The following is a 14,272-nucleotide window of genomic DNA, read 5'->3' on the forward strand; positions in this document are numbered from 1 at the left end:
TCTGAGTATTTATTTTTTAAAAAAATATTCTATATATTAAGTATGTGGCAAATATATTAAATGTAGATTAAATATGTGAAACCATTCAATTCTATTATTTGTATTAAAGACTTATTTAATTGTTTTCTTTTTCCTGCTTCCTATTAAGCAGTTCTATGTGAAATAAGGAATTGATCTCTGACACCTACTAAGGGCTTTCTTTTTGGGGCACCCTCACCAGGGCCAAAGCTTTCCTCCTGCAGTCTCTCCAAATTAGGGTGTTTATCCTAACAAGGTGGATTTTGGTGACCAGAAACTCCAACGAAGCCACTTTTCCCTTCAACAGTCTTTGAAGAGGGAAGGGGGGAAAGCCGCTTTACAAAGGTAGCAGGTGTTTTAATGAGGGAAAAGGAATAAAATGAGCTGGGAAAACCCCGCGGCAGAGGGAGGCGCAGGGAGGCCCCGGGGCCGCCAGAGGGCACCGCGGAACCGCAGCAGCGCAGCTGGGCACAGCTGGATGGGGCGGGCACAGCTGGACTGGGATCGGGACGGGCACAGCTCGGGCACAGGGCAAAGGGGGGGGGGTGATGGCCCTGCCAGGGGGCACAGCTGGAGCCGGGGCACAGCTGGTCTGGCTGTGGCACATCTGGCAGCCATGGCGCATCTGAGGTCCGTGCAGGTGAGGGTGTAGCATCCACAGCTGGAGCACATCTGGGTGGCAGCAGAGCTGGCCACTCTGGCCCAGTGGCAGTGGGTACAGCCGTCCCTGTGCACAGCTGGTGTCACACCGAGTGAACATCTGGTGGCCCAGGGTGCCTCTGGGGGCTCCCAGATCTGCTGCAGCTGCCCCAGGTGTGGGTTTGGTTCCTGTGTGTGCACAGGTGGGGTCGGGGCTCTGTCCCTGGGGGCCAGGCAGGAGCCAGGGCCTCATTAAGATCCTCTTGCCCTCCCTGATCCCTGCCAGAACCTGCCACTGTCCCAGGCAGACACAGGACAGTGATTCTGCTTGTCTTTGTCGTGGTCTTGAACGTGACTCTCAGTCCTGGCTCCTTGGCCAGGATCCCTTTGGAGTTTCCCAGTCCCTGTTTCCCAGGAGGGAGCAGCCCCTCCTGAGGAATGGCTCCCAGCCTTTGTATTTTAACAAATGACCTGAGACACTGACCCCAGGGTTGTTTACTCGCTGGGCATTAGCTCAGAGTCAAGAGCTGCCTCCCAGAGGGCTCTCCTGGATACCCTGACCAGGAGGCCTCTTCTGTAATTACATTCCAGGGAAAACAGACATCTCCTGATTCATTTAATATGTGCCATATTGCATTTAGATATGTAACAGAAGCCCCATTACCTTAAAAGTCCTGCTGTTATCAAGTACTGACTTAATTACAGTTTTATCTAAAAATAGATCAAGTTAGCTTGACAGAATCCATTTGTCCTCCTCCCCTGCTTCCCAGAGATGTCTCCTCCCTGCAGCTCCTGCTCCACCATGACCAGCAGCAATCCACTGCCACAGCCTTGTCCCGAGAGCTGCTGAGATCCCACGAGCAAGTTTGCTATCCCCTCATCACAGACTCATGGAATGGTTTGGATTGGAAGAAACCTTAAAGCCTAACTTGTTCCAGCCACTGCCATGGGCAGGGACAACTCACACTGTTTGTATTTGTATTTATATCTGTATTTATATTTGTATTTATATTCATCGATTTGTGTTTGCTCCCACTGCCGGTGGGACCGGCTGGACCAAGGCTGGACCTGGAGGATCCCAGCTCTCCCTGTGTGCCCCTGGTGGATGTTTCTTTGCCTCCCAAGGTTTTGCTCCCTCACTGAGTGAGGGAGGGCAGGGAGGGCAGCCCAGGACCCCGGCGTGGGGGCTCACTCAGGAATGTCAGCTCCGCTCATTGCAGCTCTGGATTTTCTGATCTGAACCCATGGGGAAAACAGAACTGGGGCTGCTGTGTCTGAGGGCTGCTCCAGGAGATACCTCACTGCCCAAAATCTCCAAGAATTCCTCATTTGGTCTTTGTCAGCCCAGCTACTTGTGCAAACACTGTCAAGCCAGGGCTGGGCACACAAAGCAAGGTCGGTTGTGAGCCATTCCCCTGGAACAGAGGCATTTGGAGCCGGCACAAAGGAATCTCTGTCTCTCCCCTGCACTGGCATCCTGGCAATTAACCCGGGGAATTGCAGCCTGGCCTGTCCTGGCCTGAGTGCGGGGCTGTGCGGGGCCGGCCCGCCGGGGTGTGCCCTGGCCCCGGCTGCCAGAGCCCGCTGGGGATGGATGGAGGGATGGATGGATGGAGGGATGGATGGATGGAGGGATGGATGGATGGATGGATGGATGGATGGATGGATGGATGGATGGATGGATGGATGGATGGATGGAGGGAGGGAGGGAGGGATGGAGGGATGGAGGGATGGATGGATGGATGGATGGATGGATGGATGGATGGATGGAAACTCTCCTGCTTCCAGGGAGGGAGGGAAATCCTCTGGGCTTCTGCACCAGGTGTAAGAGATGTAGGTCAGAAAACCAGAACAATTAGGAGTCACCTAATCAGAGCATCGTGAAAGAGCCTGAGCTGGAAGGGAGCTCCTGGCCCTGCACAGGGCATTCCCACCAGCCACACCATGGATCCAAGGTGGGCAGCCTGACAGAAGCACTGAGCTGGTCCCATTGCCAGGGAGCAGCGTGCCACCCTGCTGGGGACACGGGAGTGCCAGGGGAAACCCAGCCCTGCCCTGCCCTGCCCTGCCCTGCCCTGCCCTGCCCTGCCCTGCCAGGCTCCTGCTGGACACAGCAGCCATCAGAGCCAAACACAGCGCTCTGGGAAGGGCTGGTGAGACAGATAATCTGCAGGCACAGGCTGTGACAGCCTGCTCCAGTGTGTCACAGCACTGTCACCACCATTATCCACACGGTAATTGGGTGCCCAGGCTGGGCTGGTGTATGTGCAGGGGAAGTACTCCTGAGTACTGAAGAAATAGTCTGCATTTGTGTTTTGGGGTTGTTATTTTCACTTTTTTTGTTTAATTTTTTACTATGTGAAGTCCCTGCAAACCTCTCTGCAGCTGATAAAGGCACAAGGAGTGAGGGAATTAAGGGTACAAAAAGGCAGGCAATGAGGAAGAGCGTAAGCCGTGTTTAAAGGGTATTGTAGAAACTGCAGTTCACCTAAGTCCAACCCACCAGGAAACAAATATTTAATTGTACAGTAAATAACATATTTTTATGGTTCCAAACCAAATCTCCGAAGCCACATGAATATAAACAGGCATGAGATCAGCTCAGCCCTCAGCCCTCCTGCATCTGCCATGGGATGGGGACAGCAAAGGGCCAAGAACAGGAGGGGAATGAACAGGGCCAGACCTGTTAACTGGAAATTGTGACTGGTGTTTGGGGACAGCTTTGTAGGCAAAGGAACCACTGCTGTCTGAGAGGCAGGATCGGAGAGGAGGCTGCTGTGAGGCAATGGGCATTTCCATGCTGGCCCTGGCAAGCTGGGACTCAGCTGGGCACAGGCAGAGGGGGCAGAGGTGCCTGTGGGATCCCCCGGGGCTGCTCTGCTGCCGGGAGAACCTCGGGACCCCCTGGAAATGCCTGGCCCAGGCGAGTGCCTGGTCTGGGGGCAGTGCCTGGTCTGGGGGCAGTGCCCTCGCAGCAGGTGTGGGATGAGGAGCTCTGCAGGCCCCGGGTGTTTTTAACAGCAGACGGAATTGCTCCCCATCGTCGGTATCTTATCTCACCTTTCAAGGGCACGTCCTCTGGCAGCAGCGCTGTGAAAGCCGAGGCGGAGCCGTGCCCGGCTGGCTCTGCCCAGCGAGGTGGGTGCGAGGGCTGGCTCTGTGCCCGCCCGGGGCTGCCCCAGCCCGCCAGGACACCTCTCACCGCACCCTGGAGCGGATGAAATCTGTCCCTGCAAAACAATGGAGACGACGAAGGTAATTTTGTTCCGCTGCTCCCGCAGCTGCCGCCTCAGGTGCGGCTTCTGTCCCCTCGTCGCCGGCCCGGCGAGGTCACCGTAGGGGACGGGCAGGACCTGGCCCGGGGCTGCGCTGCGGTTCTGACGCGGGGCGAGGGCCGGGGGAAGGATCAGGACCTGCCGTGCCTCCCGTGCTGCGGGGCTGGAGCGGCGATGCCCATCCCCACCGCCCCGCTCGGGGGCTCCGGGCCGCCGAGGGATGTCCCAGCCCGGAGCGCTGCCATCCTCCCGCCCTGCACAGCCAGCCCCACAGCGCCTGTGTCCCGGGCTGTGTCCCACCCCGCGCCGCTCCTCGGGGGCTGCAGGAGCCCAGAGCCCCCCGGGGCTGCGGGCAAAGCCGGTCCTGGGCGGGAGGGAGCATCGCCCGTGCCCGGCGCCGTCCTGCTGCTCCGAGGCTCTGCCGGGCTCCAGCCTCGGGTGCTCCGGGCTGGAAGGAGCCCCTGGACGGGACAAAACCGCCTTGAATTCACCTCTAGAGCCGCGCTGCCCATCCTGCGGGCTGCCTTCAGGCTGGCACAGCTCCCGGCTCTTGTTTTTCTTTCTTTTCTTTCTTCCTATAATCATTAACTTTAAAATGTAAATTTGTTTTCTCGTTTTTCTTCCCTTTTCTTGTAAGTCAGCCGGGCTGCAGCGGCTTCGTTCCTGCCCTTCCTGCCCCTCCAGGCCGGCTGGCTCAGCCCTCCGGGGATTTCCCCAGCGAGCCCGGGGACCCTGGGGACCCTCCGGTCACCCTCTGGCTGCGCCACCGCTCCGTGTCCTCTGACGGTTCCGAGCAGGGGACAAGGCATGTGCAGAGCCCAGGACAGGCTGAGGCTCTCGGGCACGGAGGATGGGGACAGCACGGGGGTGCAGGGACACCGGGGGTGCAGGGACATCGGGGGGGATGCGGGGACATCGGGGGGTGCAGGGTCAGGCAGGGGGAACCGGGACTGGCTCCTTGAGCCCCAGCCCCAGGAACAAACCCTTTGTCTGGGCTTCCGGGCTGGGATAGTTAGTGGGGATTTCCACAGGAATTTCGAGAAGCTGTTTGAAGATATTTTTATGCAGGAAAGGCAGTGGCCTTGCCTAATTATGAGAATTAAAACGATTTGCGTTGAAGCTAACAGTAGGGAGTTGCTGTAAAGTGTCTCATGTGTAGGGCTGGTCTCTGAGCGCCGGGGAGAGGAAAATCTCCATCCAGATTCCAGGAGCAGAGGCAGAAAAGAGGGAGCACTGAGGACTGGGAGCGCTGAGCAGCACCAGGAGGAAATTGCTATTTACACAGGGAGAGGCAGAGCTTCCATCCCTGAACGTGCTGCACCAGGGCTAATGCACAGCAGACATCTCTGGAGCCCCTCCAGAAAGGAAACTAGAGTTTGGTTTGGGAACTTCTGGTTCTAATTCCTGGAAACACAGCTTCAGCTCAATTTCACAGTGGTTTGTGACATTTTTCCAGTGGTTATACAAATTTTGGGAAAACATTCCTCTCCTTGGAATTGTCTTGTGATAATATAACCCCAGTTAAGTGGTTGGAGGTTTCATATGGCTTCACACCCCTCCGGAGGGGCCTGTGAGGAGCAGCCCCCATCTGCCTGGCATGGATCCTGCCTCCTTAGCCACAGGAATCCTTAGGCACGGCTTGTCCTTGAAGCTTTTTATGGTGCAGGTGCTGAGCCCCTGGCACAGGGTGCCCAGAGCAGCTGGGGCTGCCCCTGGATCCCTGGCAGTGCCCAAGGCCAGGCTGGACACGGGGGCTGGAGCAGCCTGGGGCAGTGGGAGGTGTCCCTGCCATGGCAGGGGTGCAGTGAGGTGTTCCTGAATGCCTCTTGTGTCTCTGGGCTCCCAGGTGCTCTCTGGAAGGGCTCCCCTGCACAGGTGCTGCAGGGTGTCAGTGCTGCTGGGATCCAGCCTGCAGTGGGCTGTAAATGCTGCTGCTCTGGCCACTCCAGCTTTGCAGAGCTCCTGCCTGGGGCAGCCGTGCTGGTCACCCAGCCTGGGAGCACTGGGGCCTCTGGAATCCTCCCTGGAGCCGCTGGAACCCGTCTCCAGCTCCTGTGAGGCCGAGGGCGCTGGGGTGGGACATGTGGGTGTCCAATATGGGGGTGGCCAAAGCTCTCCTGCCTGGGGTCTGGGCTTGGTGCACCTCTGGGTGCTGCCTGCTGCTGTTCCATCTCCAAGGGATACAGGTGAGCTTTTGGGACAGGATGGGGCACTCACACCCCCAGCTCCCTGGGGTCCCTCTCCTCCCCACAGCCCGTGTCACACCTGTGGGAGTGTTTACCCATGGAGCAGCACCAGCCCAAAGCTCCCCTGCAGAAGATGGAGAGAGGCTGATCTCTTATGTATGGAAAGGAAATGAGTGGCAGCTGCTTGGTTGGGCCTTTGAGGGGATTTCGTGTTTCTCCCAAAAAAGAGAATAAGAATAGGCAAACTGTTCAGCCTCTCCTGACAATGAAACTTTGTCATCTTTATAATTAACCCTGTTATTTAAATACTTCTTCCATGGATATCACTGACAATTTCATAGCCTTTGGTTCCCTTACTTTTCCATTTCAGCTTCCTGCACTGCAGTGACTCCCAGGGGCGTGACTAATTTCACTTTTCCATTTAATTGAGAGCTTGTTTCTGACTTTGTGTGTTTAACCGTAGCTTGGCCAGCTGCTCGGTGCCTAGTCACTGCCCAAAATGCACCTGTCCGGCCTTTTCTTTTCCTCCCAGAGAATTTAGAGAACACCTATGACCAGCTCTTTCTTCAAAATCACTTCCATCACAGTGAGGTGGTGTGGGTTTTCTGTATTTCTGTGTGTTTTGTGTCCACCTCCCCCCGCTATGGAATTCACCCAAAAAATCCTGAGCTTGAAACTCTTTGTCCTTCTGTAGCACTTCTATTTTTCTGTCAGTAAGGACTTCCCTGAGGGCCTGTGCTGGTGTTTCCTTTGCCACTTCTGTGGCAGCTACAGGGAGTGGACTCCCTTCGCCTCCCTTGTTAAATATCCCCCACCCTGCTCTGCAGAATCCTTGTGCCAGTGATGCCTGGATGGAAAAGGACCTAGTGAAGCTTGTGAGCAGTGGAAGATCAGGGATGAAGGGAAAGATGATGCTGGAAGCCCACCCTCCTCTCAGGATGAGCTGTAACCTGGACCATAAGCAAGGGGACAGTGATCTTCAGCAGCACTGACCCTGTCTTTGCCTGGCAGGTGAGTAAATATACAAATACACATGTGAAAACAGTGGAGTCGTGGCTGTCCCATCCCTGGAAGTGCTCAAGGCCAGGTTGGACAGGGCTTGGAGCCGCCTGGTCCTGTGGAAGTTGTCCCTGCCATGGTTGGGACTGGATGATTTGGAAGGTCCCTTCCAACCCACACTGTTTTATGATGTTCCTTCGTGCATTCTTCCTGCATCATGTTAAATGTGCTAAATGCATCCAGACATGCCAGCTCCCTGACCCAGTAATGTCCCACCCTCATCTCCATCACATCTCCAGGAGCTGTGACCTTGCAGCCACTGCCTTCCTGCTGTGTGACCCAGGCTGTGAGAGTCCACAGTGGGGATAATGCAGAGCTTTGTTCTGCCCCACATGTGTGCACAGCCCTGGTAGCATTGACAGTGGCAATGCTGCTCCCAGGGGACACAGAGAAGGGTCATTGTGGCTCCAGTCAAACGGGGATTTGTGCTGCTGGGAAACTGAGCCTCTGCAATCCCCCACTGAGGCATTGCTCTTTAAAATAATGATTCTGATTTGGAAGTTATTCTGTGTCCCATTCCTGGCCAGAACAGGGTGAGCACACACCCAGCAGGGCAATTCTAAAAGCTGCTTCAGCATGAGGCTCTCAGGGTGCCTTTGATCATTGGTCACCAATACCAGCACTGAATTAGGGGGACACAAAGCAGCAAGGCTCCAGCACCCTGAGGATCATCCTGGAAACAAAAGTCAAACTTGACATCAGGCTGGGAAAAGCCAGAGGGGTTTGTGAGTACCCCTGTGCTCTGAGGAGGATCCTGGCTTGGGGCTCTGTCAGCAGGCAGGGCTGGGGTCACACATTTGGACAGGAGGAGGGAGGTTTGCAGCTGTTGGAGCAGAGTTTAAATCTTAATGAAATAGTAAAAATGTAAGTAAGCTGCCCCTGAAATTGAGGAAGACGAGCAGCACTCTGGGGAATTGTACCAAAAAATTGACAGAGTTGGCGAAGTGCCCCCTGTGCAGTGTGACCGGAGCAGGGCAGGTCGAGGGCCAGGGGTACACACGGCTGCCCAGGGTCTCAGCTGAAGAGTTTTCTTCTATTTCTAACAAGGAATCAAAGGAAACAAGCCTTCCCCACTGGCTGAAGGCACCAGCAGCCTCTCTCCAGCCTGAGCAGGGTCCCTGTGCCTCCTGCAGGGGAGCCGGGTCCTGCTCGATCTGCTCTGACACCTGCCAGGCCAGTGAAAGGGAATGTGCCTCTTCTGGAGACAGCTCCCCTCGGTGCACGGCCGGGGGGCTTGTCCTGGAGATTCCTGCTCTCCCTGGTGCTCCACTGTCTGAGAGGCACGTGCCAGCTTGGCAGAGGTGGCACAGTGAGGACCTGGCCACGTCCAGGTGGGTGTGAGCGCGGCAGAGCACGAGCAGGAGGTGAAGCCAATTACCTGAAACAGGAGAGGCTCAGCTACAGCAATGAGCTCCGTGCAGGGAGAGGAACTCATGGCCCAGGGCGTGAACACGGGCTCAGGGACCTGGAAGGAGCTGGATGTGGAGATTGCTGCGGCACCACAGGCTGACTAACAGGAGGTGGCATTGATATTTCCATTCAACGGGAAACCAGATCCAAAACCAGTTCCAAACTTCTGGTGTCTGGGCAGACTTGGCAGCGCGAGTGGCAGTGATGAGTACTGCAAAAAATCATGGGAGGTTAACGAGTGTGAGCTGGGAGCTGGAGAGGGGTGGGAGCAGAGCCCCCAGCCTGGTTTGCTTTTCATTTTGGGGGGAGCTGTCCCCCTGCAGAGGCTTAGCTGTGTCACTGCTGTTCCCGTCTCCTGTCTGTCTCACCCACCCCTGCAAATCTGCCTGAGGGCCAGGAGGAGTGACTGCAAGGAGAGAAGTGAGCTGCAGAAGGGAAAAAAAGGAATCGAGTGGGTGGAAATTCATGTGTGACTGTGAGAGGTGCAACGCAGTAAGGAAAAGTACTGTTCCACTCTGAAATAGATGCATCTGAAATCATGTTCCACGGGAAGCTCGTGAGCGCTCGGTGGAGGGGGCACTGTCACGCTGGAGGTGTCACTGAGGCTGTTTGCTGCAGTCACATGGAGAAGTTTCACACAAGAACATACCCAGAGCACATTTCAGCACAGCACAGGAGAAGGGGAAACCCTTGGTGCCTGCCCTAGAGCTGGATTCACGGCCAACGAAAGGTCCAAGGTCAAGGATCAGACCTCTGGGGGAGCTGTCAGTACAACAGGTCAACACACACCCTCTGCTTTACAATGGGGAATTCAAGGGCATTCCTCAGGGTGGTCTGATGTATTATCTGGAGCAGGGCTGTTTTAGTTTTGCCATCTACAATGCCTCATCTGTGTCTAGCCCCATAAAAAGAGTCCTGGGAGCAAGGAAGATGTGAGTGCGATATACAGCCACATAATAAGCAGACCTTGAACATTGCTGCCTGAGGGCAATTCCAGGAAACCTCTGGTGTAGCTCCTGCATTCTGGCAGTCGGGATGCCTGCTGCTGCCTCCTGGGGTTTCATGAAATGCATTAGTGCCCGAGTGGGTGGTTTTCCACCCTCCCTGCCCCTCTAACGCAGGTTCTGGTTTTTGCAGGGTGGGAGCGCTGCTGGGACGGGGGCAGCTGTTGGAGGGAGGCTCCAAGATCCCCCGAGGGCAGTCGGGGATGAGGGTTTAGCTCGCCGGCGAGGCCCGAGGTCCGTGTGCGGGGGCTGAGCTCGGGGCAGCCCCTCCGCGGGGCTCTGTCACTCCGAGCTGCCCGGACGGAGCCGGGAGATGCCGCGGGGCTCGGAGCTGGAGCTGCCGCGCGGGGACGGGGCTGGCTCCTCGCCTCCCGCTCCTGCTGTCACTCCAGCTTTCCCTGACTGCTGAACCTAACTGGCAGAAAGCTTTCCCGGAGGAGAAGGGGCTCCTTCTGCCGTGTTAGCCGTGGCTCTGTCACGGCACCCGGGGACGGTGCAGCCGCCGTGAGGACGGACCGGGATGCGGAGGTGGAGGATGCTGTGCTCACATGAGGGAGCTGATCCAGCTGAAAGCTCACTCTGGAAAGAATTGCTGTTTTTCAAACAAACCGGTTGGATCCAGCTGGTTGTGGGACCCACCCAGAGATAACGCCGGGGAGAGCAGCTGGGGCTGAGCTGAGCTGATGCCACTGCAGGCAGAGAGCTCCAAACGGGTTTGGGCTGAAAAGGGCCTCAAAGCCCATCCAGTGCCACCTCTGCCATGGCAGGGACACCTCCCACTGTCCCAGCTGCTCCCAGCCCTGTCCTGCCTGGCCTTGGGCACTGCCAGGGATCCAGGGGCAGCCCCAGCTGCTCTGGGCACCCTGTGCCAGGACTGCCCACCCTCCCAGGGAAGGATTGCTTCCCAATATCCCATCAAACCCTGCCCTTTGGCAGTCTCCCCTTCCTTCCACAGCCCCCACCCCTGCACCAGCAGTTATTTGATCCAGAGTCACCTAACCTAGGTAGAAACTGCTTTTTTTTTTTTTTTAATTTTAATGCTGGAGTCATTTTCTGCAGATGTTCCCTGAGTGAGTGAGCTGTGGGATGTGGGTTGGTGAGTGAGGGAGAATGTGCTAATGTGTGGTCAAGGACAGCTCAGGGGTGGGAGTGTGGGATTAGGGCAGCCACAGCTTTCCTCTGTGGGAAGGATGTGTGAGCACAGCCCTGCAGAGGCTGGCAGGAGGGCTGGCTGTGGCCAGTGGGACGAGCTCTCAGTGGCCAGGGTTCTGTCCTGTGCTGCTGGACCCCTACACAGTGTGCAGCTGACCTGGCTCTCGTGGGGTGAGACAACCCAGCTGCTTGAAACAATAAATCACAGCAGGCAAATATGGCAGGGATTACAGAGGGATGCAAGCTGTTGTCATCCACAGGCAGGAGGATGTGGAAGTCTGGGGTGTTTGTTTGCTTATTTTTCCCTTCCGTGATAAATGTTCTCAGGAATGTGGTGGGATTCTTGGGGTGTCTGGGCAGGGCCATGAGCTGGGCTCGATGATTGCTGTTTGTCAGGATATTCTATGATATTCTTTTGCAGTTGGGATGCACAATCGGAGGGAAATTGGGCTGGAAGATGTCCATGGCTGTTTCTCCCCAGTCCTGCTGCCCTGCTCTGCTCCCACATTTGGAGCTCAAACACATCGAATGTCTCCTGATGAATGCAGCCAGAAAAAGGGGAGAAGATTCCTCACTGCCTGCCTGAGGCCTTGGTTCCAGTGCTATGTGTGGTGCTTCATGTGTGGCAGAGCTTTGTATGGCCTTGATTCTGTCCTCATCAGAAAATGACAGTCTAGGCATCATCATTTTCTGTGGTTCTGGAAAAGTGCTGAAAAAAAATCAATTTCAAGCCCCAGATATTTGCATCCTCTAAGGCAGTGTCCTATAAATCTAGTTACAGGTTCTTCTCTATTAGCAGTAAGTGCTGGAGCACTTTTAAATATGAACAATGGTGATGGAGAAGGATAAAACCAAAATAGTGCTCCTGTGGCTTTGTGCAGGGTAGAATTAGGGAGCATAATCCAAATAATAACATCTCATGCTTTTATGGGGCTGTGTGCATATGGCGTAAATGACAGCTCATTAAACTTTATATCCTGCCTACAAGATAAGCATGTAATTAGTATTACATCCTTTTTTGTAATTAGGAGGCCTCATCCAAAAAAATGTGGCTCACAAGCCATATTTGAAGGCGGTGACTCAGCCTGCGTTGTGAGGATGGAGAGAATTGTGCTTTAGAAGACTAAAAAAACAGAGACAAAAGGTTGAGCTGGTGTCAGGCTCCCGTGCCCGCACTCACCCGCTGCAAAACACAGGTGGATGAACTTTTTAACGCCAGGCGAGGCCGGAGCCCGCGCTGCCAGCCCGAGCTTTGTGCCCGACGTGCTCCGGGAGCGCTGGCCCGGGCCCCGGTGCCGTTCACGGCTGAGCTGACAGGAATGCTCGGTGCCGGCGGGGCTCGCCTTCCCCGGGGCGGCCGAGCGGAGCAGCCGGGGACTCGCAGCCCCTCGGGGACTGTCCGCAGGCGAGGCTGTTTGTCACAGCCCGGGGGGACAGGTCACCGCCGGCACCCCTGCGGCTCGGCCGGGCCTCGGGGCGCTCCGCTCCCGCCCGGGTGCCGGTGCCGGGTTTGTTTCGGGGTTTGCCCGGCCCGCGGGGCTGGCGGTGGCGCTGGCGCTGTGTCCCGCTGTCCCGGGGTCAGCTGCCCCCGGCCCCGCGGGGAGGAGCAGCTGCTGCGTGCCCGCTCCGGGGAGCCCCGGCCGGGGAAGGAGGCGGCGAGCCGGCTGCGGGCCCGGGCCGCATTCCTGGCGTGCTCCTGGAGGAAGCGGACGGTGGGAGAAGCCACCGGGGCCGTGCGTGCGGCGATGCCATCGTCTGGGGGGAGAAGTGACGGCATCCGTCCTCTACGGAGGGAAGTGGTGACAGCATCGTCCGTGGGGCGATGCTTTTGGGGACGCGGTGCAGGGACAAGGCCCCGCAGCTCCTCCCGCGGCCGCTCCACATCCAGCCCTTCCAGGAGATTACGGGTTCATTCTCTCAGATCACTAAGCCCGGGCGATAATCTCCCGCACAGATGTGCGATGATGGGAGCAGAAACGCGCGAGCCGCCACCCGGCCGGGCGCGGGGCGGAGCGGGCCTGAGCGGCGCTCCCGCAGGCCGGGCGCAGGTTTCCCCGCGGCGGGGCCGGGCAGGGTCGCGGGGAGCGGGGCAGGGCCGGAGCGGGGCAGGGCCGGGCCCGCCCCGGGCAGAGGCGGCTCCGCAGCGGCGGCGCCGGCCCAGGTGCGGGAGCGGCGGGGAGGGAACGGCCCCGCCCCGGCAGATGATTGGTCCAGAGGGCGGAGGGGGCGGGGAGAAGCGGCGGCGGGGCGCGCCCATTGGCCGGCAGCGCGGGGGGCGTGGCGCGGGCGGGCCCGGCCCGGGCGGGGCCCCAGCGCGGCCGCAGCGGCTCCGCCCCCGGCACGGCGCCGCTCCCGCCGCTCGCCCGGCCCCGCTCCCGGCTCGGCTCGGCTCGGCCTGGCCCGGCACCGCGCTCCCGCCGCCCGCCCGCACCGGCGGCTGCGCGCCTCGCCCGGAAAGCCCTTCCGTTCTGCGTTTTCTCCGGATTTTTGCGTGCTTGCCCCCGCCGTGCCGGGCAGCATGGGGCTGCCGGCTCTGGAGTTCAGCGAGTGCTGCCTGGACAGTCCGCAGTTCCGGGAGCGGCTGCGCTTCCACGAGGCCGAGCTGGAGAGGACCAACAAGTTCATCAAGGAGCTCATCAAGGACGGGAAGTCGCTCGTCGCCGCCCTCAAGAGTAAGTGCGGGGCTGGGGGCGGCCCTGCGGGACCCCGCGACCCCCGCCCGCCCCCGACGCTGCCCGCCCGCCGAGCCCCGCCCGCCCCGCGCTGCCCCCGCCACGGGGGCTGCTCCATCCGGGACCACCCGCGCCCGCCCGAGCCCCCCCTGCGGGCCGGGCCGCGGGGCCGTGCCTGCTCCTGCTCCTGCTCCTGCTCCTGCTCCTGCTCCTGCTCCTGGTCCAGCAGGACGCGCGCGGTGCTCCAGGATGTGCCCGGCCCTGGTCCATGGGCACACACACGGGTGGTCCTGGTTCTGGACCATCAGCACACGCACGGGCCCTGCCCCGGCCCATCCAGGCGTGTGTGCTCCATCAGGGTGGATCCATCGGGTCCTGCGGGGCTCCGGTCCGGCTCCGTCGGGATGTGCGTGGCCATGGTCCATTGGCACGTGTGTGGTTCTGCTCCTGGCCCACCAGGTCCCGGTCCGCGGCCCTCGGCGGTCGCATCCTTTGGAGGTGGATTTTGGGGCGATGGGTTGGTGCCTGGTTTCCCGGCCGCCCCGGTTGGCCTCTGTCCCGTGTCCGCTCAGGGTGGGGATGCCCGGAGCCCCCGGTGACTCTGCCCGGGCTGACCCCTCCAGGGCCGTTCCTGACTGTGACCAGAGGAGCCCTCCAGACGTGTCCTGTGTCTCCAGGGGAAGTGGAGGCGGCTGCAAAGCTGCAAACCGGGGAGGAGCGGTGCGGGTGGGAGTGGGATGCAGCGATGCAGCTGTAGCTCCGGGGCTGGGGACACCCTCACCTGTGGCTGGCAGCGTCCCGGTCCTCCCTGGTGCCCGGGCTGGGCTCCTCCTGTCCCCACGGCCGGGGCTGGGGAC

The 14,272-nt window shown here is 58.7% G+C and overlaps 1 protein-coding gene and 1 long non-coding RNA gene across 4 annotated transcripts in view; both read left to right on the plus strand.

The window, feature by feature from the left end:
* Positions 1-3,795: 3,795 nt before the first annotated feature.
* LOC311159626 lies at positions 3,796-11,718 on the plus strand. Its single transcript, XR_014616523.1, has 3 exons — positions 3,796-3,912; positions 6,946-7,129; positions 11,165-11,718. It is a non-coding gene; the product is annotated as an uncharacterized lncRNA (long non-coding RNA).
* Positions 11,719-13,090: 1,372 nt separating this feature from the next.
* ARHGAP26 (Rho GTPase activating protein 26) overlaps positions 13,091-14,272 on the plus strand; it is a 100,542-nt gene continuing 99,360 nt past the window's right edge. For all 3 annotated transcript variants that reach the window (XM_084215872.1, XM_084215873.1, XM_084215874.1), the window contains exon 1: positions 13,091-13,415. In XM_084215872.1, coding sequence (XP_084071998.1) covers positions 13,262-13,415 — 154 coding nt within the window. In that variant the 5' untranslated portion in view covers positions 13,091-13,261. The remainder of the gene's footprint in view (positions 13,416-14,272) is intronic.

The sequence above is a fragment of the Fringilla coelebs genome (assembly GCF_963513975.1).
Source record: "Fringilla coelebs genome assembly, chromosome: 15".
NCBI lineage: Eukaryota > Metazoa > Chordata > Aves > Passeriformes > Fringillidae > Fringilla > Fringilla coelebs.